The sequence below is a fragment of the Cherax quadricarinatus genome, chromosome 38 (assembly GCF_038502225.1).
Source record: "Cherax quadricarinatus isolate ZL_2023a chromosome 38, ASM3850222v1, whole genome shotgun sequence".
Taxonomy (NCBI): Eukaryota; Metazoa; Arthropoda; class Malacostraca; order Decapoda; family Parastacidae; genus Cherax; species Cherax quadricarinatus.
This window is the reverse complement of record NC_091329.1, coordinates 9,603,894-9,630,304: the sequence shown is the minus strand read 5'-3', so window position 1 is coordinate 9,630,304 and position 26,411 is coordinate 9,603,894. Positions and strand designations below refer to the sequence as shown.

The window sequence follows — 26,411 nt, the reverse complement described above, 5'->3', positions numbered from 1 at the left end:
TAATTTAGATGCCCTATCATACTTTTGTGTGCCATGAAAGTTCTTTATACACTCTCCAGGTCAGCAATTTTGCCTGCCTTGACAGGGGCAGTTAGTGTAAAACAGTATTCCTGCTTAAAGAGAACAAGAGATTTGAAGAGAATCATCAAAGGCTTGACATCCCTAGTTTTGAAGGCTCTCATTATCCATCCAATCATTTCCTAGCAGTTGTGGTCTTTGAAGGCAAGATCCTCTGAAATTATTACCTCCAAGTCCTCTACATTACTTTTATGCTTTATTATATAAATAGTTTTTATTTGATGGAAGGATTCCTGGTATCTTTTTTTCTGTCTCATAGACTTGCAAGATTTCAGGTATGTCTTGCTACTTCTTCTTGCACTTAGGTCACACTACACATACATGTACAAGCATATATATGTATGTATATATACACACCCCTCTGGGTTTTCTTCTATTTTCTTTCTAGTTCTTGTTTATTTCCTCTTATCTCCATGGGGAAGTGGAACAGAATTCTTCCTCCGTAAGCCATGCGTGTTGTAAGAGGCGACTAAAATGCCGGGAGCAAGGGGCTAGTAACCCCTTCCTCTGTATAAATTACTAAATTTATAAAGAGAAACTTTTGTTTTTCTTTTTGAGCCACCCTGCCTTGGTGGGATACGGCCGGTGCGTTGAAAGAAAGAAGAAAAGTTAGAATTTGTCGTATACCCTGACAGTTTTAATTTTCTCAAGTTTTCCATATCTGAGTAGTTGAAATTTCTCTTCACTGAACTTCATATTGTTTTGGGTGGCCCATTTGATTATTTGGTTGCTGTACTCACTGTGCCACTGCTTTTCACTGGAGTATTTTTGCACTGCTTGCCAAGCCTCTTATTTTTGAAGGCAGCGATTTCATTGTGTAGATTTAGAACCAATTACTCCAGAATTTTTCCTGTGTAAATTATGATGCACTTGTTTTTGCTTATGTTCCGAGAAGTACTGTTTGAGGGCCTTCAAGCACTCCCAATGATTTGGGTGCATGACTGTGCTTACATGGGCAGTGAAGATTCCCTGTACAATCTCCAGATCTAAGGTTCTGCCTGCCATAAAATGAACCATTTAGTGTTCAACAATATTCCAGTGTAGAGAGAACAAGTGACAGAGTGGCATCACTGGCTGAGCATCTCTTGTTCTGAAAGTCTAGTTTTTTTTTTTTTCAACAAGTTGGCCGTCTCCCACCGAGGCAGGGTGACCCAAAAAAGAAAGAAAATCCCCAAAAAGAAAATACTTTCATCATCATTCAACACTTTCACCACACTCACACATTATCACTGTTTTTGCAGAGGTGCTCAGAATACAACAGTTTAGAAGCATATACATATAAAGATACATAACATATCCCTCCAAACTGCCAATATCCCAAACCCCTCCTTTAAAGTGCAGGCATTGTACTTCCCATTTCCAGGACTCAAGTCCGACTATATGAAAATAACTGGTTTCCCTGAATCCCTTCACTAAATATTACCCTGCTCACACTCCAACAGATCGTCAGGTCCCAAGTATCATTCGTCTCCATTCACTCCTATCTAACACGCTCATGCACGCTTGCTATAAGTCCAAGCCCCTCACCCACAAAACCTCCTTTACCCCCTCTTTCCAACCCTTTCGAGGACGACCCCTACCCCTCCTTCCTTCCCCTATAGATTTATATGCTTTCCATGTCATTCTACTTTGATCCATTCTCTCTAAATGACCAAACCACCTCAACAACCCCTCTTCTGCCCTCTGATTAATGCTTTTATTAACTCCACACCTTCTCCTAATTTCCACACTCCGAATTTTCTGCATAATATTTACACCACACATAGCCCTTAGACAGGACATCTCCACTGCCTCCAACCGTCTCCTCGCTGCTGCATTTACCACCCAAGCTTCACATCCATATAAGAGTGTTGGTACTACTATACTTTCATACATTCCCTTCTTTGCCTCCATAGATAACGTTTTTTGACTCCACATATACCTCAACGCACCACTCACCTTTTTTCCCTCATCAATTCTATGATTAACCTCATCCTTCATAAATCCATCCGCCGACACGTCAACTCCCAAGTATCTGAAAACATTCACTTCTTCCATACTCCTCCTCCCCAATTTGATATCCAATTTTTCTTTATCTAAATCATTTGATACCCTCATCACCTTACTCTTTTCTATGTTCACTTTCAACGTTCTATATTTACACACATTCCCAAACTCATCCACTAACCTTTGCAGTTTTTCTTTAGAATCTCCCATAAGCACAGTATCATCAGCAAAAAGTAACTGTGTCAATTCCCATTTTAAATTTGATTTCCCATAATTTAATCCCACCCCTCTCCCGAACACCCTAGCATTTACTTCTTTTACAACCCCATCTATAAATATATTAAACAACCATGGTGACATTACACATCCCTGTCTAAGACCTACTTTTACCGGGAAGTAGTCTCCCTCTCTTCTACACACCCTAACCTGAGCCTCACTATCCTCATAAAAACTCTTAACAGCATTTAGTAACTTACCACCTATTCCATATACAGTGGACCCCCGCATAACGATCACCTCCGAATGCGACCAATTATGTAAGTGTATTTATGTAAGTGCGTTTGTACGTGTATGTTTGGGGGTCTGAAATGGACTAATCTACTTCACAATATTCCTTATGGGAACAAATTCGGTCAGTACTGGCACCTGAACATACTTCTGGATTGAAAAAATATCGTTAACCGGGGGTCCACTGTACTTGCAACATCTGCCACATTGCTCCTCTATCCACTATCATATGCCTTTTCTAAATCCATAAATGCAATAAAAACTTCCCTACCTTTATCTAAATACTGTTCACATATATGCTTCAATGTAAACACTTGATCTATACATCCCCTACCCACTCTGAAGCCTCCCTGCTCATCTGCAATCCTACATTCTGTCTTACCTCTAATTCTTTCAATTATAACCCTACCGTATACTTTTCCTGGTATACTCAGTAAACTTATTCCTCTATAATTTTTACAATCTCTTTTGTCCCCTTTCCCTTTATATAAAGGGACTATACATGCTCTCCGCCAATCCCTAGGTACCTTCCCCTCTTTCATACATTTATTAAACAAAAGTACCAACCACTCCAACACTATATCCCCCCCTGCTTTTAACATTTCTGTCATGATCCCATCAGTTCCACCTGCTTTACCCCCTTTCATTCTACGTAATGCCTCACGTACCTCCACCACACTTACATTCTGCTCTTCTTCACTCCTAAAAGATGGTATACCTCCCTGGAGAGTGCATGAAATTACCGCCTCCCTTTCTTCCTCAACATTTAAAAGTTCCTCAAAATATTCTCGCCATCTACCTATGCTATTTGTGCTTGGGGATCAACTGCAGCAACACACCTAAAGCCAATAATAATCCAACAAAAAGCTGCAGTAAGAATAATCACTAAATCCCATCCCTGGCAACACCCCCCCCCACTCTTCATAGATCTAAACTTACTCCCTGTTCAGTACATCCACACTTACTACTGTGCAATCTACATCTACAGGACCTTAAACTCCAATATCAACCTTGACCTGAAATGCTTTCTTGATAGTTGTGACAGAACCCACAGGCATAACACCAGACACAAACATCTCTACGACATTCCCCGTGTCCGACTAAACCTTTACAAAAATTCAATGTATGTCAAAGGCCCTAAAATCTGGAACACCCTACCTGAGAACTCTAGAACTGCAGACACATTCATCACCTTCAAAACTACCATTAGAAAACATCTTATCTCCCTGATACACCCCATCAACTAACTACACGAATACCACCTGGTGGTTCACACTTACACTCACTCACCCATTTGACCATAAACAGAAATATTAATCTCAATCTTAAAATAATGAATCCTATGATACTCCAATACTGAAACTATGTACTGTGCCAAAACAAAAGCATTCACATTGCTGAACTCACAAACTAGTATTTAGTCACTTAGCCATAATACCAGCTTACCTCATAATTTGTAATATTTTAAAATAAAAAATTAAACTAAGTCTGCCCGAAATGCCTAGCCATGCTAGGCGTTCTAGTGGTACACTCTGTAATCATTATTTAACTACATGTAAACCACACAACAACCAAATTCTGTAAATTCAACATTGTAATCTTTATAGAGAATAAACTTTGAATTTGAATTTTGAATTTGAATTGAATCTACCTAATACCTCCCTCTCCCCATCTACTAACTCCCCTACTCTGTTTTTAACTAACAAATCCATACTTTCCCTAGGCTTTCTTAACTTGTTTAACTCACTCCAAAATTTTTTCTTATTTTCATTAAAATTTCTTGACAGTGCCTCTCCCACTCTATCATCTGCTCTCCTTTTGCACTCTCTCACCACTCTCTTCACCTTTCTTTTACTCTCCATATACAGTGGCCCCCGGTTAACGATATATTTTTTCACTCCAGAAGTATGTTCAGGTGCCAGTACTGACCGAATTTGTTCCCATAAGGAATATTGTGAAGTAGATTAGTCCATTTCAGACCCGCAAACATACACGCACAAACGCACTTACATAAATACACTTACATAATTGGTCGCATTCGGAGGTGATCGTTATGCGGGGGTCCACTGTACTCTGCTCTTCTTATAACACTTCTGCCTTGTAAAAACCTCTCATAAGCTACCTTTTTCTCTTTTGTCACCCCCTTTACTTCATCATTCCACCAATCACCCCTCTAGTTATCTAGCCTATATCCCTGAAGGGGGATTTCTTGATGCTGGTAAGGGACTCTTGGTCCAAGGAATTGGACCTGCCTTCCCATCCTCCATGCACTATACAATCTATGGGTTTAGCATCCTCCCCCCCATCATTTTCCTTGCAGGTGTGGTATTAAATACTCTTACTTCTGTCCTGAGCAATGCATTTCACAGCGCTTTTAGGTAACCATCTCAATTTCTCAAATCACTAAGATTTTATAGCAAATGTGGTTTCTGAATGAATGTTACCGTTTAGGATCATGCTTGCCTTTATTGCAGTTACACAAGTTTCTTTCTACCTATTATAATCGACTTTCTGGCGTGCCCCCCCTATACACACACACGCACACACATGGAACTACGTATTTGATAAATTCAGTATCCCGATGACTGCTGAGGCTATGGTAGAGATTCTTAACTCTGCCTGATCCTGGCCACTCTATTATCCTCCAAGAGAACATTACATTTAGTTTGTTTTGAAGCAGCAGTTTTCCTTTCTCACTTGACAGTTTTATCCTTATATTTTTACTCATTAGGTTTAAGGTCTTATTCTATGAAAATTCTGTTAAATGCCCTTTATTTAGCCCTATTTTTAAATCTGTTTTTTCATCAATGGCCTGGTTATGACAGATGCATGCTTTATATGTCATTACATGAGACTGGTAAGTTAATAAGTTTTTATTCAGGTTCATTAGACAAATGTCCATTTTTACAACTGTATTATATAGTGACTGAGGGAAAAGTTCAATAGATAGGAGTAGCGAGGGAGTGTATAGTAACAATAGTTTCATTGCCGGCTACTTGTTAAGGTAGGGTAAGTCCAGCTCCCGCTATTCCCCCTCCCCGAAAGTGATAGTTTGATTGCCGGCTGCTTGTTAAGGTAGGGTCAGTCTAGCTCCTGCTATCCCTTCCCCTCCCTCTCCCCCCCCCAAAAGGTGACGTGTGGGGCTCCAGTCAAACAGTAAATCACTTGACTCACAGCTCCCAACACTACTGTAAGTACACACCTGATCATATTTTAGTGGACTTATTGGTTGAAAGCTTCACTTTTGACCAATAATTAACTTAGTCCTTTCATTCTTTATCTGTTAAATGTTTTAATAATCACCACATCTTTTAGGTATTGTACTTATCATGGAGAGTGATTTCTTAAGCAGTGGGTAATCTGTCTCTCATTACAGCTTGGAATGACAGAGAGGGTCACCTGCCAACCAACGAGAAGAATAGAAGGAGACGGACTAACGTCCTGAGACGTCCCATGTTTAGTCTACTTACCTGTTATGTAAGCCAACACAGGACCTAACCCCTCATCACAGCAGTGGTAACGAACCTGTTTTCCTGTCATCTGAAGTAATTACACACGGCTATACTCTGTGAAGAACGAGCCAGTGGTGGTCACCAACACCTGCTACCCCCCCCCCACATCAGCAATGGCTACGATTTCAACATCACTCAGTGTCACCAACACCTGACACCCCATTACCACGATATACCTATATTAGCGTTGAGTTCAAATGTAATTTTTTTCATTTCATTTTTCTTTCAATTAGGATACCCATTCATGTTTTATTGTTTTACATTTTCCATTTCTAAATAATAAAGCGTTTATCATTGTCTGTTATTATTTCTTTTTCTATTCATTAATTTTCCTGAGGAGGAGCCAGCCTTGGTAATACTGACTGAAGTTGTTACAGGGCTGAGTAAGCCTTCACAGTGACATAGGAGACAATTCACCCAGAATAACCCAATAAAGCCAATAACAAATAGCTGTCAAAATGTTAAGATTTAACATACTGACCTTACAGCCACGTGATGCATGATAATCCCAGGAGCCAGGAGAGCACCTCTCGCAGCGGTCACCTTCAGTGTTGGCTGGACAAATGCAACGCCCAGAACTGGGGTCACAAAAACGTCCAGGACTACCACAAGGGTCACATGCTGAGGAGAAATGTCATCGGTATAAAATTAAATATGTTTCTACACTAAATTCTGTTATTTACATGAATATTGCAGATAGTCCCTGGTACATGTTATTTATACTGTACTGCTTTTGATTATTCTGAATAAATTTTACATTTCTGAAATGTAAGGAAAAACACATTTTCTTCAGCTGCAAAGTGAGTACATATAGCACATGGTTTATATAGCTGTATTTTCCTTACGTTTACAGCCCTGCCTGGAGAAACCCCAATATCCAGGGAGGCAAGTGTCACAACGAGGACCCCCAACACCTGGCCGACACCGGCACTGTCCTGTTGCATCCTCACATTGAGGACTTATGCTCCCTCTTTTGTCACAGTTGCACTGCTGGCATCCAGATCCTGACACATGACCCCAGTGACCAGGCTGAAATAAACAAACAATCCTTAAAACAAAATTTTCAGAACTTTCATATGTATGACCTAGATGACTAATAACTTAACTGTTATTCCAACAAATTATCATAATTTAAGAGATTATTCTAAATTTCATAATTATTCTATATAAACTATTCCTTTAGAAAGAATAAAGTTATAAAATACAGTGGAACCTCTGGTCACAAACGCTTCCAAACATAAGCAAATCGGTTCACGACTAAAAAATTCACCAAATTTTTGCATCTGGTCACAAACACATAATCGGGTGCTGAACAAACACAGCCGCGCCAATTTTCACATTCCTTGCCTTTTGATAATGTCGTCTCTCATTTCCGTAACATTTTGATGCGAAGGAAAAGACAAGTCACATTAGATCAGTTTATGGTGAATTTTGTTCCACCAGCTAAACGAGAGAAAACACCTGAAGGAGAACGTCCCTCCATCATAGAGGCAGACTCCCTCAAAACAGTAACCTCCTCCCCACTTATCTTTCTCCTCACTTCCTTAATGCCAGAAGTCGACTCATGCAAGGTGGTTTGTTTCTTTCTCTGTTATTTAAGTTTTTTCTCTATTAAACTGTGCATTATAAACTTTGATTATTTTTTCTGTGCTTAAAACTATAAAAAAAAAATGTTTACAGCGAACAGTTCATAGGGGGTCTAGAATGGATTCGTGCAATGTCAGTTTTCTCTGTTGTTTAAGATTTTCTCAGTGTTATTCAAGGACTTTACATTTAGTTTACTATTACACTGTGCATTCTATGGTATAATTAACTATTTTTGTGCTTAAAAAAAATATTTACATACAGTTCGTTGGGGTCTGGAACGGATTAATCGTATTTACATACAATCCATTGAGAAAATTAGGTTAGGGTCATGACCAAATTGGGTCACAACCAGAGTTTTGGAACGAATTATGGTCGTGGCCAGAGGTTCCACTGTATGTAGAAATTGCTACATTTTAATCATGGGCCCTGCCTTCTTATGACGGTGATCATAACTTGATTATGTCGCTAAGCATCCACATTATAAGTGAAAAACCATAGATGATGTATGAAGCTCCTGTAAATAAGTAAGTTTATTCAGGTATACACAAATACAGTTACATAGAATTATCATAGAGCAGCATATGTGTAGAGAACCTAGATTATTATTATTATAATCAAAAAGAAGCGCTAAGCCACTAGTAGAGAACCTAGAATAACCCAAAAAAGTCAGACAGTGACTTATTTCCACTGGGGTCCTTTAAGTAGTCTAGTGGTTAACGCAGTCTGACTTGAAATGTTTATAATAATTCTGTGAGTCGTGATGGCAGCTTTGAAGGGACTTGAGGTAATGCAAGCTACAGCTCGTTCGTTTTCTAATACATCTGCAATGTTTTATTTCTTAACAATCCTACCAAATCACCGGCTAATAAAATTAACACTAAATTTCAATATCAATTTAGTGTTATTTAACCTAAATTTGCATACATTTAATCACTAATGCCCAAATTATATAAAAAGGGAGAAGAGTAATGACAGAAGGATAAATAATGTATCCAAGTCGCTTAATTTGTTGGAAAGCAAAGGCTTGTCATGTGCCTGCTGTATAGCCCTTGTGGCTTAGCGCTTCTTTTTTGATTATAATAATAACAATTGTCATGTGCCTGGGAGGCCACACCTAATTGCATCATTATTATTATTATTATTATAATCATGGGGGAGTGCTAAACCCGTAGGATTATACAGTGCATGTGGGGAGGGGGATGGAAGGTATTCAGGCTCAATTCAGGGAACCAAAGCACAGATCCAATTCCCTAGATCAAGAGCCCCTCACCAGCGTCAAGGAACCTCCCTTGAGGGGACACCTAATTACAGATACAGCACATTCCGTGTGAATAGAAACATGAGCACAAACATGTAGGTGTACTGACCCGACAAGAGGAACAGGTGCGACCATCTACATTGCTCTTACAATGACATTGCCCAGTCACAATATCACAGCTGCTGCTGCTAGACCCCCTCTCGTCACACCCACATCCTGCAAACAAGAGAAAAACACCTTAATATATGCTGTTACAAAATTGTGTTTTCATTTAATGACAATGGAAAACCACACATAAAAAGGAATACACAAATCTAGGGTCTTTTGCATATAATCTCAATTAAAAACCTAAATTATATTAATGCAAGAAAATTATCGGTTTGTGGAATTAAGAAAACAAGAAGCATAATAACGTATTCCTAAAATATTATACAATTTTAATTATGAAAAATAAACATGAAAACAGGCAATCTTAACAATATGTAAAGTAAAAGGACACAAGTGCAACTAATGTGACATTTTTATTGTGGCAACGTTTCGCCGTCAAGCCGGTAACGGCTTGATAAAGCTCCTGGAGAGTGAAACGTTGCCACAATAAAAATATCACATTAGTTGCACTTGTGTCCTTTTACTTTACATATTGTCGGTAATTCTATCTACTTTATTACAATCTTAACAATGCAGAACAAGCCACGTGGGGATGTAAATCTTTAGCTCAAGATCTTGTTCACTCTTTGTGCGTCATGAGCTATGAAATGTTGCAAGATTAGTAACAGACAGTAGGGGAAAAAATTTCTCCGAGGCAAGGCAGAACCGTAAAGTATCGGGCCATGTGACAGTGGAATATGACATGGCCCAACACTTGACACTTCTGCCTTGCCTCAGGGAGAATTCCTCCCCTCCCCACACTATTGCTAAAGATTTTCATTCCCATGTGGCTTGCTCTGCACACACACACAATAATATATATATATATATATATATATATATATATATATATATATATATATATATATATATATATATAGAGGTACTGCCATTAGAACTGGACTGGGAATCCTCATCCTTTGAGAAGAGTGAATAAACGTGCTTCCCGGAGCTGTTTGAATATTTTCCTCTACCACCCCTATATTCTATGGAACTTTATTTGAAAACAAAATACATGAACAAAGATACAATGGGAAGGAGAACAACATAAATGACATCTCAGGGCCTGTATCACAACTCCCCAACGGAAGGTCCTACGCCCAGAATACTGCAGCATTTCCCCCTCTATTCCCCACTGTTTGCCTTTGTTAGATTATCTTAAGTTAAATCTTCAAATATATGCAATTAATGATGTTCGTGTCCTCATACCCAGTGTAAAAAAAAAAGAAATTAATGGGAGCGCTAAACTCATAGGGGTCATACAGTAACTGGGAAAATGGAAAGCATTCAGGCTTGATTGAAGGAATTGGAACACAGATCCAAGTCTTTAGATTAATTAAGAGTCCCTCACCAGTATTTAGGAACCTCCCTTGACTAGTACAAATTATGTACCCCAAGTTTCTATACATACTTAAACCTTAAATGACAGAATCTTGCTTAGAGAAAAGTTTGGATTAATATTAGTCTGTGTTGGTCCCCATTTGGCTCTTTTAATCTAAGAAACTGGGAATATTTAAATAATGGTTTTCCCGCGACAATTTATGATAGCCTTATCCAGTTGGCTTTGCTTAAACAAATTCATATTTAATGTGCTGGTGTATTTCAGTACAATATTGGTATCTCTGAGATAAAAAAAAATGCTTCTTTAACTTGTCTTCAAAGTTTGTGTTTCTTACTGGAATGTTTAAGTTATGGGCTGTGAATGTCCTAATTTCCCATTTTATTGATAACTGGCAAATACCATATCTAATTAGCTTCGATTATTAAACAAATATTTTAATTGATTAGAATTTTATGCTGCACTCATCACCAATCTTTTCGTGTACACTGACGTACATGGGACTTAGATTATGCAAAACTGAGTACACTAGTAAATAAAATAAACTTAACATTTGGTACTCAGGCGCTCGTACCCATTTGGTACTGAGGTGCTCGTACCCCTGGGAAACATGTCAGCTGTGTGCAGCCTACTACAAGCGGTACATTCTCCATCTAGGGATATACTATACCGATGATGCGTTTTGAGTATTTTTTACTCCCAGAACCCGGCCTTTGACCAGGCTCGTCTGGTGAGGATGTTGTTAAAGGGCTCTTCATCCAAGGAATTGGAACTACCCTCTTTCTTCATACCTGATTACTTCCCAGCCTTAGAGTTGTATAATTTCGACGGGTTTAGTGCTTCCTCGTGACCATAACATTAATAGCAGTACATCTACTGTGATAAAACAATATAAAATACTGACATATAGGCAAAAGTTGCAACACAGCCCTATAGTTACGGAGTGTGTTAATAATAATAACAATAAATACTACATTTCAACATGATACAATGATTGTACCAAGGTTAATGACTTTTACGTGTCCGTACAGAGCATTTGGGCCTTAGACTTTTCAAGGTGGGAAGAGGCATCTTGATGCGAGGCATTGGCGATACCCTTCATTTTCCTAGATCATACCTGATTACCTTCCATTCCCCACGTACTGTATGGCTCCTATATGGGTTCAGCGCTTCCTTTAAATGTGGCTACATATCACCGCAGACTATACAAGAGTCGAGATGATAGTCAACAGCAGTGTCAAGACGCGATGGGACCCCTCATTCATAAGTTAACTTTAGTTTTTATTATGTTTTCATACAGACAACTGAACTTTCACAATAGTCTTACATAGTACATTGTGTATAATTTAAACGAAGACAACCCAATAAGTTCAAACTCTAAATTATAACGTTCATCCCTCAAACGTTTCTCCACGCTCCTCTCGGAACAAGTATATACATATATATTTACACATTCATCCATTAGCAAATGAGGTTCCACGTGGAAACTTATCATTAATTAGGTTCCGAAATTGGTGTCCCGTGACCTGGTAGGCAACACTCGCTTCACACAGTGTCTGTGGTTCGATCTCCGGCAAGGGTGGAAACATTGGGGTTGTTTCCTTACACCTGGTAAGCAAGTAGGTATCTGGGTGTTAGTCGACTGGTGTGGGCCGCATCCTGGGGGACAAGACTGAGAACCCCAGTGGAAATAAGACAGTGCCTCGATAATGAGCTGCCTTTCTTAGGTTATCCTGGGTGACTAACCCTCCCGGGTTGAAAATCCGAACAAAATCTAATCCTAAATCATTTGCTTCAGACAGACTCATTTGAAAAGTGTTAACTTTAGATTTAAGTTATAAGAGTATTGTCACCCTGTATTATATATTAATTTGGTATTTATTTCACATTTAAAGGTCAAAGTAGAATTTAACCTATATTGTTGTATTATTGTACTTCTTGTTAAGCACTCCCGTTATAATTTTATATACCTAAATTTTTCAACTTGGTTCAGAAGTTTCTAGCTTTATTTCATCTTTAAAATGTTAGTTTGTACAAAAGGTAAATTAAAGTTTGCTGTAAATCACATAAATTATCTTAGATGGGTTAATTCATGCTGTAGACAGAATTTTAAATGTTTGTAAAATCGTGTTTTACTTATATTGCAAAACATTTTTTGAGTCTGGTGATGGATGAAGTAACATCCAAAACGTTAATAAAGAAATTGGATATCCTTTAAAGGTGGTATTCGTCACAGTCTTGATAATGCTTTTCATATAATATATATATATATATATATATATATAATATATATATATATATATATATATATATATATATATATATATATTACATACAAGAACCTTCATTCAGATACTAAGCAACCTATAGAAAAAATATTGCCTAAGTGTTAAGAAAACCTTTCATTGTGTTTACCAAACATTGCTTATTTACAGTCGATTATTATTATTATTATTATAATCAAGGGGAAGCGCTAAACCCGGAGGATTATACAGCGCCTGGGGGGGGGGATGTGGAAGGCATTCAGGCTGAATTCGGGGAACTGGAGCACAGATCCAATTTCCTAAATCAAGAGCCCCTCACCAACATCAATATTTACAGTCGAGCCCTGAATATGGTGTATATTTCCGTGCCTCCCGTCCATCGTCAGACTTTCACTACTTCCAGTACATACACTGCAGAGCCACCTATTTGCCTGATACAGTTGTCAGGTGACAAGTAGAGATAAGTTGTTCCTGCCATGACTCGAGGCTGAGGCGTGACGAGTACCTTGCCTCTTTCATCACTCTAAAAACTAGGCAATGCACTATCACGTGCCGCACTGCTGTGTGGTGCGAGAAGTGAAAACAAAGTGACGAGACAGTGGCTTATCAAACAGGGTGACGTGGGTCAGTTAATCATGGAGGCCGGAGGTATATCCTCCGCAGGACCTTCTGACAATGAACTTCAGGTCTCACCTCGGCCTCAAGAGGCTGTGACGTCACACTCAAGTATCACTTTACTTTTTGCTGACTATTGTTTACACTACATACCTCACACAAAATACACAAAACACTACCAGACAAGCTAAAGTGCTAAATGCACCAAGAAAACATGATACATACTTCCTCCAAGATAATGAATGGACCAGAAACACAAGTAAGATTCGTAAATTTAAATGCACATACGACACAAGAAACTTTACCATAATTTAAACATTTGAAAACACATTTTTTGACAGATTAAAGGAATAATAAGTGAAAACACATTCTTTAGTTGAACAGCAGGTGGTTATGTGACACACAGTAACCACTGGATATGAACAGCAAGTGGTACCCGATACTGTGATAGGCAATAAACATCACATATCAAATTAACAAATTTTTTCTTTATTTTCCAGTACTAACGTTTCAATGACAAATCCATCTAAAACAACGAGAGATATCCCTAAGGTTCCATTTTTATTATTATTATTATTATATTGAATACCGGTGTAAAATATCCAAAATGAAAATCAGATGTGTACATTAAGAGAACTTAACAAGGGTAAAAAGGCAAAGACTCAACACCCACCCTTCATACATTAGGGAAAATTACCAACAGATCCCTAACTATTAGCTCCCCACGTCATTTCCTGATCGCCCGAAATGTAGTGCTCACGTTGGACTGTGTGATGTGAGCATCAACAACCTAATAGATCAGGCCGTCAACCAGGCCTGATCTGCAACCGGGCGGTGAGGGCAGCAACCCAAAGAAGGGATTGTCTACAGTTAACCAACCATTTTTCTGTGGTAAACACGACTTAAAGTTGAAAGACTATTCTTAGCCAACTTTTAATGTAATGAGCCCTCCTGTGTTATTACACACGATAACTTTATATGGAAAAATTTAATCACTGAGGCCAATAAAACAAGAGCAACCTTGTATTTATTTTGTTTAATGTGGCTATTGATGAAGAGATGGGCTGGGTACCATATTAAACTGTCCTACAAGGAAAAATATCTTAAATGACTTGCATGTTCAATTTGAGGATTAATATAATTCAGCCTTATAGAGAGTTTTATTTTTTAATGGAGCAATTTGTGAGAATAGTGCGCATGCGCTTCTACTTATGACGCCATCCACCTCTTATGTTGATGTGAAAGAAGCAAGAAGTGGCGCTAGTGCGGTATGTTAACGTACTGGGATATAGGGCACATCGAACATCAAATGACCATTATTATTTTATAGCAAGCTCAGACCAATTTTTCTAAACAGTTGAGGAAGTGAATGGCGGAGGCTGCGTCGTGGTGAGTAGTTATCTCCCCCAACGATAGTGGGGGAGCTAGTACCACCGTATTCTTACAGTAATGTAAATGTCATAAGAATAAGGTAATCATATAGTACAGAGTTATAAAAATGAGAAGAGCTGCAGCCACTCACGACTGATGTTACCGCCGCAATACTCTATAATCAATATGTTCTAATCAGAGATATTATATCTGTATATATCACTGTTCCACTTGGGTATAAGCTCATGACCTGTGGCTGTCTTGGCACCAATGCCACACATCTCCCAGGTCTACTTGAAAAACTGATAGTGATTTTTAGTAGGCATCTGAAGCCCCCCAAAAAAATATGTAATAAAGCACACAGGATAGTACTAGGACTTCTATCTACAAGTGCTAAAATAATCTAAGTGGAAATGGTTCTGCTCCGTACTAACATGGTCTCGCCAGACTACTTGAACTATACAGTTGTCGTTACAGTGGAAGTATCTTAAAACGTATATACAGTGGAATAACAGCTAATCCTCAGCATTGGAAATATTAATATACCCACAGGAGGTACTACACCGTAGGTGTCATGCAGCGCTTGGGAAATAGGAAGCAATAAAAGGCATCAAGACACCAAACGTGGTGTGAAGGAGACTCTCTTCATTAAAAATCAATACAAATACGCGTCTGAAAAATTGGAAAATCAAGATATACCTCGAAACGAAAGATTTTTATTGGAAATGTTTAAATTTTGAAAACACGTAAACATTAGCTGAGAAATAAATTTCAGACATGTGGAGCCCTTAACCACATAACACGTATAGGCTGGACACAAGTGTGCATGTGTGGACTGTGGATACAAATAGGAGCTGTCTCCAATGGACCAATTGGGTCTGCAACTTTCTTTATTCTTATGCCTTTCTGTGACTCCTGTCTCAACACCAGCGCCACTATCACATAATTCATGATATAAAACATTACGAAGAAATAAAAGTCAAGCAGGTGAAGGTTTGCACATCACCTGAAGTAAAAGCATCAAGTGTTCTGAGTCCAGACGGAGGTTGAATAAGTGCCTAATGCAATGACCGCTTAAGAATTATACAAGTCCTGAGTCTGCATTATAAATGGAGTCTGAGAGACGGAAAATATACCAGACGGTCATAAAGTGAGTGATTCACGGAGTGACATTTGATAGCAAGACTTCATTAACCTGTTATGTACCTCGCTCGCCCGTGATAAGATACCAAGTGTATATTCAAATGTCGATTGAAGGTGGCTAATATATATTCAAGGTTGTGGTAGTGTGAGGGAGGAACGAAGGTGGCTGTGGCTCAGATTAGAATGGTTCGATGCAGGGGCGTGGGCGAGGAAGTAGAGCTGGGAAGTTCAGTAGATGCGGTTTAGAGGTAGAAAAGATAGGATTTGTGTGTGCGTATAAGAAAGATGGAGGAGACAGTCAATAAGTTTGACCCCAGCTCACACACAGGAAGAAGTGAAGAAACTACAGAGTGAACCAGAGACATCAAAATCACTGGTACCTCAGTGTATCAACATGGTTTGTGAAAGAGCAGAAGCAAGGAAAGAACTGCTAAGCAGAATCTGAAAGCCACTAAGAAACTGCAAAACTTGTATATTGCTTTCAGTATACATTAATGACCGAGTAAGTATTTCATGTATATTCTTGTTTGCAAGATGATACAATGGGAAAAAACACGAGAAGCTACAATAAGACAATAACTACAATAATTACAAAAATGTTATAAAACGGTGTCGGGAAAGATCACAGATTTTTATTGGTGTGTGTGTGGGGGGGGGAGGGGATCATGGTAACTGTTAAAGAAAAAGATCTAAGAATAACGATTACCTTTGAAATGTCTATTGAAGTTCTCAGCATAATACAAGCTAACATAACAATGACGTTCACAAACGTATATCACATGCACATAATTCCTTAAGAGAGAGGGAACCTGACAAGATTTTACATACATATTAAAGACATAAATGCAATAAGTACTTTAAGTCTTCAAGGAGTTTAATAGTGTCCTGAGCACCATCCTTGCTCAACCGAGCTACGATGCCTATGTTGGACTGCGAGCTGCAATTATGCATTATACATTATATTTTTGCCCAAGACAGATAACAGATAAATATCCAAGACTGCGACTCAGTTTCTGCGAAAATGCTTACGAAAATTAGCTGTGACAAATATAAAGACACAAAATATTCTCTCTAGCAACAAAGTAATTATACAAAAAAAGATAGGTTAAAGAATATCAGAATGCGTTACCATGAATCTGGAAATGGACACTCGAAATTTCAGTATACGCCCCGCATTGCCAGACGTAAGCCACCCATAATTCATTATTTCGTTATTGTCTGCTAATTATACGGAAATATACGTTCAGATTTAGTTGGGTTAATACGGAAATATACGTTCAGATTTAACTCACGAAATCGTAATGACACGATTGCAAACAAACCATACCACGGGTGGGGATAGAACCCGCGACCAGAGAGTCTCAAAACTGGTCCAGTGGCTAACGCGACGGTCTGGAGTTTTGAGACTCTGATCGCGGGTTCTATCCCCGCTCGTGGTATGGTTCGTTCAGATTTAGTTGGGTTAATACGGAAATATATGTTCAGATTTGGTTAGGTTAACATATTAAAGTAACAATATTTTACAGATATTTTAAGTATACCAAGGGAAATTCATGTGAAATTGGCTGCATAAACTGTAGAACATACACAAACAAATTTAAAACGAACATAATTGTTACAAAATTACGCTGCTACTTCATACATTTTGAAAAACCCCGAAAAGCCCCTGAGTGGAGGAATACTTTTTCAGTAGCTGACCTGGTAAACCAGTACTCCAGACTCCCAGTCATCTGGGTAATCTTTTCTATAAAAGGAGCAAACTTATGGACTATACTGAGGCCATAATCTATTGCTTTAACAATGACTAAGAAAGGAGTGGTAAGCAGGTACCCAATGTAAACCAGCCCTTAATACTATTAGAAACGCAGCAAGCCCATTATTTATTGTGCTTCTGGCTTATGTATATTTATTAGGCAACCCAGATATGGGCTATCCGGACGCCATCATAACGATGCTTTTCATATCACCCTAAAACTTAAAACACTTAAATATGTCCATAAACCATAAACTATCAAAAAAGTGTAGCCCTCTGGTGACCGGTTGTGTAAACCAGTGTAGCCCTCTGGCGGTCTATTGTCTAAATTAGCGTAGGTCTCTGCTTGCATTTGCATATCACTAAACATTTGTTTGGGCACTCTGCCACTATATCTTGATAATGTGAGTTGCCAAAGTTCTCTTCATCACATGGGCGCCTGGCCATGGGTTATTGAGTTTTGGGGAATCGTTTGTTTTCGAGCTCCACTAAGTAAATATTGTTGAATACTGGTTCAGGAGTCAAGAGGCTCCTTGATTATCGTGTATCACGTACAGCCTTGTGTTAGTACATCATGTATGACGTTATATTAACATATTATGCATAGCTTTTAGTTCAGCTGTGCCGCCTGAGCGGCTAGTTTATTGTGCACCCAATGTTCATCCTGTGACTGGTAGAGCAAAAATCAGGATTACTGAGGTCACAATGGATTTTTGTCATACCACAATGGCCATCGTTACATCACTAAAAAGAAATGTTAGTTATTTAATATTTTACAATTAATACATATATTTAATGTAAACAATACAGTATTGAGTACAATCTCAAAAATGGATATCTTATTACCACTAAAAACGCCGGACATAACTGGGTTGCAATTTCCTCTATAAAAACCGTTCAGTCATTTTGTCGATACAAACTGTGGATACAACCTTAAAGATTTCACATATCTTTTCATTAACAATGAGGCGTTCCGCCGTATCCTGTAAGGTTTGCATGGAGGTGTCTCTGAAAGGTTGGATGTTTGGACACTAAGATATAATGCGCCAGGTTTGTACACGTACAACCTTGTACACGTACAGCTTTGTATACGTACAACCCACCGTTTATCCCGGTACCAAGTCCTCGAGGGACGATCCCAGCAACCAGTTGCACCAGTACCAAGGACACAATGGTGGCTAGATGTTGTGATCACTGGTACAAACATATGGCTCATCCATAAGTTCCACCAGACAATGTAATTACCCAAGCTACGGTAAATAATCAATTAGAGTACACACAACAATAATTACCGGAGTCAAAGGTACACAAGGCAATAGTGCTATAAGAGAAAATAAATGCAAGTGTAGGAGGCATCATAATTCTCAAATCCAAAACAATGACCTTAACGACTTCAAGACGGCACCGTAAACAATGTACGAAACCAATTAACTATCAAATGATGCTTCTGAACCAAAATATCTGTTAGCTATATAATGTGGATGGTTTATAATCTGATGTTTAAATTTTCGCTCAATGTTATGCTTCTGATACCACTAAAATGCTAATCTGTGCACCAATATTTAACGAAACAACAAGCACAGCGGAAAATTGACTTTTTTACCCTTGAGATATAATGCATGACGAAGCTTTGATGGTAGCCGTTCCCTCGGAGGGTGGGAGGACGCGAACCTGGCCACCGCCTCTTCTTAATCGACATCCACGGTGCAGTTACCTGGTAATCCATGTGTCTGAACATCGCTTAGCACGCCTTCCATGATACGCGGGTGGTCCACACTCGATGTATTTATAAATGATGGCCAAGAGGTTCCTTCAGAGCACAAATATCGAATAAACATGTATCAAGGAAATTAATTTCCTGGTACTAGATGAAGCGACAACAATTATAGGTTATAATAACTGAGGACCAGATTTTTAAAGCCGTAACACCTTTATAAAAGCCTTTAGGTAATACAAATTTTTTATAGTGTGGACTGAAAACGCAGTGGAAGGTTTCCGTTAAATGACCAAAAAGGATTCTTTTTTTTTTTTCATGGCAAACAGCATTCCACCCCCTAACCTAGAGAAAATTATTTAATGGCAGATTATGTTAAAGAATGTGGCTAAATATTCATTTATACTGATTCTGTGTTAGAAAATACATACGATGTCTTGGGGATAACAATAGAAATAGAAGGTAGGAGATTAAGAAGTGAATGACGAACTTTGTCTCGGTAGGAAAGACATGACAAGAGGACCTCGGGGATGGTATAACACATAATGGTAAATGTGATTAAACGCAACATGAGAAAGTCGGATCAATCGCCGAATGTAATGGGTGTAACCTAGCAATTATCAACACAGTTTGATGGAGGGAGGTTCCTTGATGCCGGTGAGGGGCTCTTTATCCAAGGAACTGGACAGGACCTCCCTTTCCTTGGATCTAACCTGATTACCTGTTATTACTGCAGGAGTTGTATGACTCCTACGAGTTTAATGCTTTCCCCTTTGAATGTAATAAAAATAATGATGGAGGTCTCGACTACATACTGGATGATGACGAAGGACCAGTGTTCTCTTAGAAACCAAGAGTTTCTCAGACATCCTTTGAAAAGAAGACTTAGGATAGGTTATAAATCCAGAATTAGTTGCCTTTAAATTATCCACTTGAGGTTCCAAACATAATAAGCGCAAACTCAATTTTATTTGAGGACTCAATGTCCAACTTAGTCTAAACTTGAGATATATCACAAGTATTATTCTAGAGGAGTTAGATAATACAAAAATATTAGATAAATACAAAATACTGTTAAAGTTTATATTAACACCACGCCGTCTTAACATTACTGGGAAAATTGAGCTGGTGCACAGGCAGGGACAGAAGAACAACAACAACCGGATTACAGAAACACTACATCTGAAAATTCTAGACGATGAACTCGACGAGGGAGGTACGTCAGGAAAATGAACCTGTACGTTACAACAGGGTTACACTGGATAAATATTTATAAGAAAGATATAAATAATGTTAACAGGGACGGCGGTGGCCTTAATTCGTTGAGGTTACCAGTATATGTATGTGGCAGCTTAGTGTAGCAACTCCAAAAAGTTTTTGAAAGACAATACAGTGTGACGAGGAGGATAAACTCTGCGGCACTATATATCTTCAAATATAACAGAGTTCTGGAATGCTGCACAACTGTTACCACTAACAGTTATGAACAATATGATTGTTACAATTAAGGGTCCTATCATTTTACAAGAAAATATTCGTTACAATTAAATAACAGTAATTCATAAATATAATCGTAATAATAACAATATTATAATCAGACTAAGCGCTAAACCTGGAAGGGTCAACAGCATTGACATGCCAATCAATTTACACTGCACTACATTGTGATATAGCTTACTTTAAACGATGGAACAAATATAACGTAAAGTTTCAAGCATTCCTCAATAATGAACATCTTGTGCAACAAAATGAATGAGCCGTCAGTAGGACAATTGCCCTAACACCCACATCAAGCTCAAACGTTGCTGCTACGAATAACAAAAGAATTGGGCCGGCTTCGCTGGTGGGCGGCGTCTTGCAATTCTAGATGACGGACAGATGCAATTGAAAGCCCCCCCCCAGGATAATGATAAATCGGTAGAAAAGAAAAAGCGCAATCTCCAAATCTCCAGCTTGCAGCTGGCCAACATAGGGTGGTTCTGGGCCTCGATGGCTGCAGAATATATAATAGATTTTTTTCTTAAACGAGTTAAGCACGCGAGGTTACTCCAAGGAACATCGGGATCTGGTCAAATAAGCATTAGGACGTGGGGCTCGTTAAGGAGTGTTGGTGGACGTGATGGCACCAGCAGGGTATGAACAGCTTCGCTTGTTATTGCATTAGTCTTGCTCAAGTGCCATTTACTGCTGATGGTTCTCCAGCCTTTCACTCATACAATGCTACACTGAAGCTTACTATAATAGTGAAAGTAAACAGTATGATGTTGAGAGTAAAGACGTGGTACTCATATCCAGTAATGTTTCACTAAATTTAATACAATGTTTCACTAAAGCCCAGACAGGGAATATATTACGCACACACGTCATAATCTCTGCTTTCACTGTGGTTAAAGTCTTTGTAAATCCTGTAACAAATAGCTCTAACACCCTCTTCCCTCTTTGCACTCGGTATTCTAAGTATTAAATTCTTGGTAGCAAGGCTGCATAATATTAACAACTACTTAAATAGCCACATGTAGCGGCTCCAACGGGGAATTAATTATCATTGCTCTCTTGAAGGCGACAGTGGCCATGTCTGGATGCTAGTGGGCGCCTGAGTTAAATAACCTATTTGGTTTCCCAAGAAGGCTCATAACCTCGATCGACATCTGTTGTCTTCGTCTGCGTATCACTTACGTTTCCTGACTAAAAACGCTTGCAAAACTAATTCCTAGATGAACGCATCCACGAAAGAAAACACAGTAATAACGTGGCATACTGAATGTGAAGTGAGAAGCCCTTCGGCATGTACTTTCATGAGACAGATAGGGAACCAAAAGGCACACTACCGTGACTGGAACAATACGCAACAACCCTCACATAGGAGAAAGAAACTTACGACGTCGTCATAAGTTTCTTTCTCCTATGTGCGGGCTGTGTAGTTAGGGAAGATAGCTGGATGAGGCTGAGTCCTGCTAACGTAGTCCACTGTTACCTGCTGCCGCACATATAATAGACAGTGTTCTGTTCCGCCCGACCAACTCTACTGCAGCATCATACCAGTAACCATAGAACATTATTAATATAATATTCACAAAAGTGTCTAACTGAACCAGTATGGGTCATTCAGCGCCGCGCCCCGTAACGTAGCCTATCCTGCGGCAAACAGCAGCAACACCATACTTTTCTAGGGGGAAAGGTGGGGGCCTTGATGATAACCAATTAATCCAAGGAACTAGAGCTACCCTTCCCTTCCCTTCCTTGGATCAAACCTGAGTACTTTCCAATTCCTAAGGCACTGCATGACTCCTGGGCATTTAATGCTTCCCCCATAATAATAATAAAGTGAAGCCCAACTCTGAAGCAATTGACCTATCGTCCTCAACAGTGCTAGGCAATTATGTTTAATGACCAAGCCTTTCCTTCCTTGTATGGTGGCTCGGTAGGCTACAGTGTGTCGACACATTCAGTCATCGCCGTTAAATGATGCGAGTAATCTCCTACAGTGCTTTATGACGGTCAGAAATTTTCTTCTCATTCCGTGCGAGAATAAATATCGCCAAAATAATAACTAAAATGAAACCACTTTACGCTAATAAGAGAGTTTATGTCTTAAAAATGAAACAGACGAGGTTATATAAATTTCGGTGCAAAATGTGTCGGAAGCGAGGTATATTTATGTAAATTACAGTTACCATGTTTAGAATTTTATATTCAAGTACATGTCAACAGCAGACTTCAGAGAAGTTTTAGATTTTAGTACACAGCTCTAAATTCTGTCTTGTACGAGTTAGTGAAGTTGACACATGACAACCTTGTTCGTATTAGTGGGACTGACACATGGCAACCTTGTGCATGGTAGCGAGAATGACACATTGAAGCTCCCTCAACTACGCTTGCAAATATAAGAAATGCCCTAATTTATGTTTTTAGCCCTACCTACATCTTAGCCTCTCGTATACCCCCCTCCCCCCCACACACACACCAAAAATTAGATAATACAAATCTGCACTTAAATCTGCTCACAAGAGGAAACTTCCTGAAAAATCTGTATATCTCCTACAAAAATAAGTTTCACACAGACAAGATCAGATGAGGAAAGCCTCTCATCCACTGCTTCCATAAAAACTTCCAAAACAAGAAGACACTCGGGATAACCAAGCGAAGCCAAGTAACGTGGCTTGTTTCCATTAGGGTATGCTACCTACAACAGCCGACTAACTAGAGTTTAGACAAGAATGGGCAGCAGGTGTAACGAGACTTGCCTGTAGGACTCCCTTGACCAGGATTTCAACCTGAGTCATTTCGGTGAAGAACCGAACGCTCCACCAAATCAAAGGTCAGTGTCCCACAAAGGTCCTTCATCTCACCAAAGTCCGAAAACTGTCAGGTGTATCATAGGAATGACTGAAAAAGTGATACTTGTCAAGGAACGCGCCCAAATCATTTGTTCTTTTCCCAGCAGGAACAGCGCCCACCTGCTTCCCCCTCCCCGCCCTTGTTTACCTTTCACCACACAGCTGACCCGGCCACGTGGCCTCGCATTTCCTTATTTGTAACGGGGCGAGAAAGATATATTTATTCACCAGCGGGACAGTGTCTATGTAAGCACTTCTGTGGGCGTGTCTCCCGCACACACTTCATGTACACCTCATCTGTGATGCAAGAGGAAATTTAGAGTTCCATGCATGTCTACTACCACCATACCAAACCAGCGAGTCTTATCAATAAGGAGATGCTTCTGGAGTCCCGGCCTCCGCTGACAGATGGACAAGATAATGTCTACGTTAGTGTGTGGTCGGCTTCAAATAAACAGTCCGTCCGTCCCTCTCCTTAGCATGAACCATCCCTGGTGTTTGCATGATTTGGTGTAAGTAGTAATAGCTAAGATTACCATCCACTTACGTATACACTCCTCGTATTCCAGCGTCACAGAAGACGACATTGTAATGTACTTGAAGGCCCCATCCCGGTAATGTTCCAGAGACATTCTATTCTCATTTTACTACGTTAATTTTCTTAACGAGGTTACCAACATCAGTTTCTTAATGCTTCTTGTAAATTTACAAACGTTACACAAATAACCCGCACATGAAAGAGAGAAGCTTACGACGACGTTTCGGTCCGACTTGGACTTTGTCAATGGTCCAAGTCGGACCGAAACGTCGTCGTAAGCTTCTCTCTCTCATGTGCGGGTTATTTGTGTATCGTTCCAGTCACGGTATTGTGCCTTTTTGTTATTTACAAACGTTATTTACTATACTACACAAACTACAAAAGATGATGTTTAACTACAAATCAGTAATGCTGTGGACACCATCTCCGGTGGACATATCCCGGGTGTTCCGGGTAGTTGCCACCACCTGCCAGTGATGCTTCAAGTGGATGTTAGCTAAGAACACCTGCGGTTGCTACCTGCTGAATCTTAAGCCACCAACGCCCTCTTTCCTTCCCTCCCTTAGACCTGCGCGCTCTATCTCTCCCACCCTGAAGACCCAACCCAATAAGGACACTGCACTTCACAAACAAATCTTCAGCCTCCTACCCAAAGTACAGTCTCCCTGCAACTACCAACTGTAAACTGGGTTCCAGGGACTCGACCCCAAACTTAACTTCGGTAAGTAGGTGGAGCTCAACGCCAGAGGATTATTACTCTATGCAGCGTATAAAGTTGCCACATTTTAAGATCGGATTTTTAAAAAATAACACTCATAGCGAATTACGAAAATAAAAAATAAATTTTAAATTTAAGATTTTTTTTCGTATTTTCAGTGACGCAAGGTGTACACATTGTACTAAAATGGAAGTAATTAGCTTAAGAGACTGGGAGAATGATTTTGGGCCAGATGGCGATGACGATTTTTTGACCAGAGGTTTGGTAAGATGAGGAGGATGGATAGGCAAGGATGGAATATAGGAAAAGGGTGGGTGGGTGGGGAGAGGGGTAATAAAGGTAAGTGGCCTAACCACTTTGGTGCATTTTAATAATGGTGTGTGTGTGTGTGTGTGTGTGTGTGTGTGTGTGTGTGTGTGTGTGTGTGTGTGTGTGTGTGTGTGTGTGTGTCTGTACTCACCTAGTTGATGTGTGTGTGTGTGTGTGTGTGTGTGTGTGTGTGTGTGTGTGTGTGTGTGTGTGTGTGTGTGTGTGTGTGTGTGTGTGTGTGTGTGTGTGTGTGTGTTTGTGTGTGTGTGTGTGTGTGTGTGTGTGTGTCTGTATGTGTGTGTGTGTGTGTGTGTATGTGTGTGTGTGTGTGTGTGTTATTCATGAAATTCATAGGAAGGAGCTTATTACACTACCCGTCAGCGGCACACATCTATACAAGTTGCATACATGTATAGCGTTGAGTTGGTAGATGGTATAGTTTTTGCTATTGCCTTTTTTTCGCGCAGGAGGTTGGTTACAGGGCGCTTGCTGGAGGTGGCGGAGGCAAGGCGCTTGATGGAGGTTGGCTGCTTTCCTAGAGTTGTTGGTCGTTCGAGCTGTTTCTGAGGTGGTGTCCTGCCGTAGGAGGTTTGCAGATGTTACATTGTTAGATCTGTTTCTTAGAAGTAAGATCTCCATAGGTCTCCTTACTGGACACAGAATGACTCTAGTGGTACCCATTCCATATCTTCAGGGATATCACTTAGGATCTTTGGTCTCGCAAAGTTCTCCTTGTGAATGAAATGTCGGACTCTTTGTTGGACGGACATCCTGTGGGTCCTGTGGGGAGATATGTTGATGTAGTCGGTGATGTTCGTTGGCTGAGGAGGGTTTTCTCTGTCTGGTATATAGAGTTCTTGCATGCCACATCATTGTCTTCTCTTCAGTTTATCTAGCCTGACATTTATTGCGTCGATCTCCTGTTGGATATGTAGATTTTCCATCCTGATTCTGTCTCTCCGCCTCGTGCCTGTGATAAAGCAGAGTGCTCTATTCTGCACTCTGTAGCTGAAACATGTTGGATTTCATTGTTATTCACATGGGCACACAAGGGTATTCAAGCATAGGTATTATCTTGTACAGGTGCTTCTTGATGTGGGAGGGGCTTGATTAAACCTGTATACTTGACTGAGGAGAGCTTTTGTTAAGTTTACCTTTTTGGTGATGTGAGATTTCGAGTGGAGCAATCTGTCGATCTCGTAGGCCAGGATCTTAATTCAGATTTCTGATGGAGA

General features: G+C 39.6%; 1 protein-coding gene across 4 annotated transcripts in view; it reads right to left on the bottom strand.

Annotated features, from left to right (window-relative positions):
• wb (wing blister) overlaps positions 1-26,411 on the bottom strand; it is a 375,780-nt gene that overhangs the window by 132,227 nt on the left and 217,142 nt on the right. For all 4 annotated transcript variants that reach the window (XM_070092086.1, XM_070092087.1, XM_070092088.1 and 1 more), the window contains exons 23-25: positions 9,038-9,144; positions 6,929-7,112; positions 6,565-6,704 (exon numbers count right to left, since the gene is read on the bottom strand). In XM_070092086.1, coding sequence (XP_069948187.1) covers positions 6,565-6,704; positions 6,929-7,112; positions 9,038-9,144 — 431 coding nt within the window. The remainder of the gene's footprint in view (positions 1-6,564; positions 6,705-6,928; positions 7,113-9,037; positions 9,145-26,411) is intronic.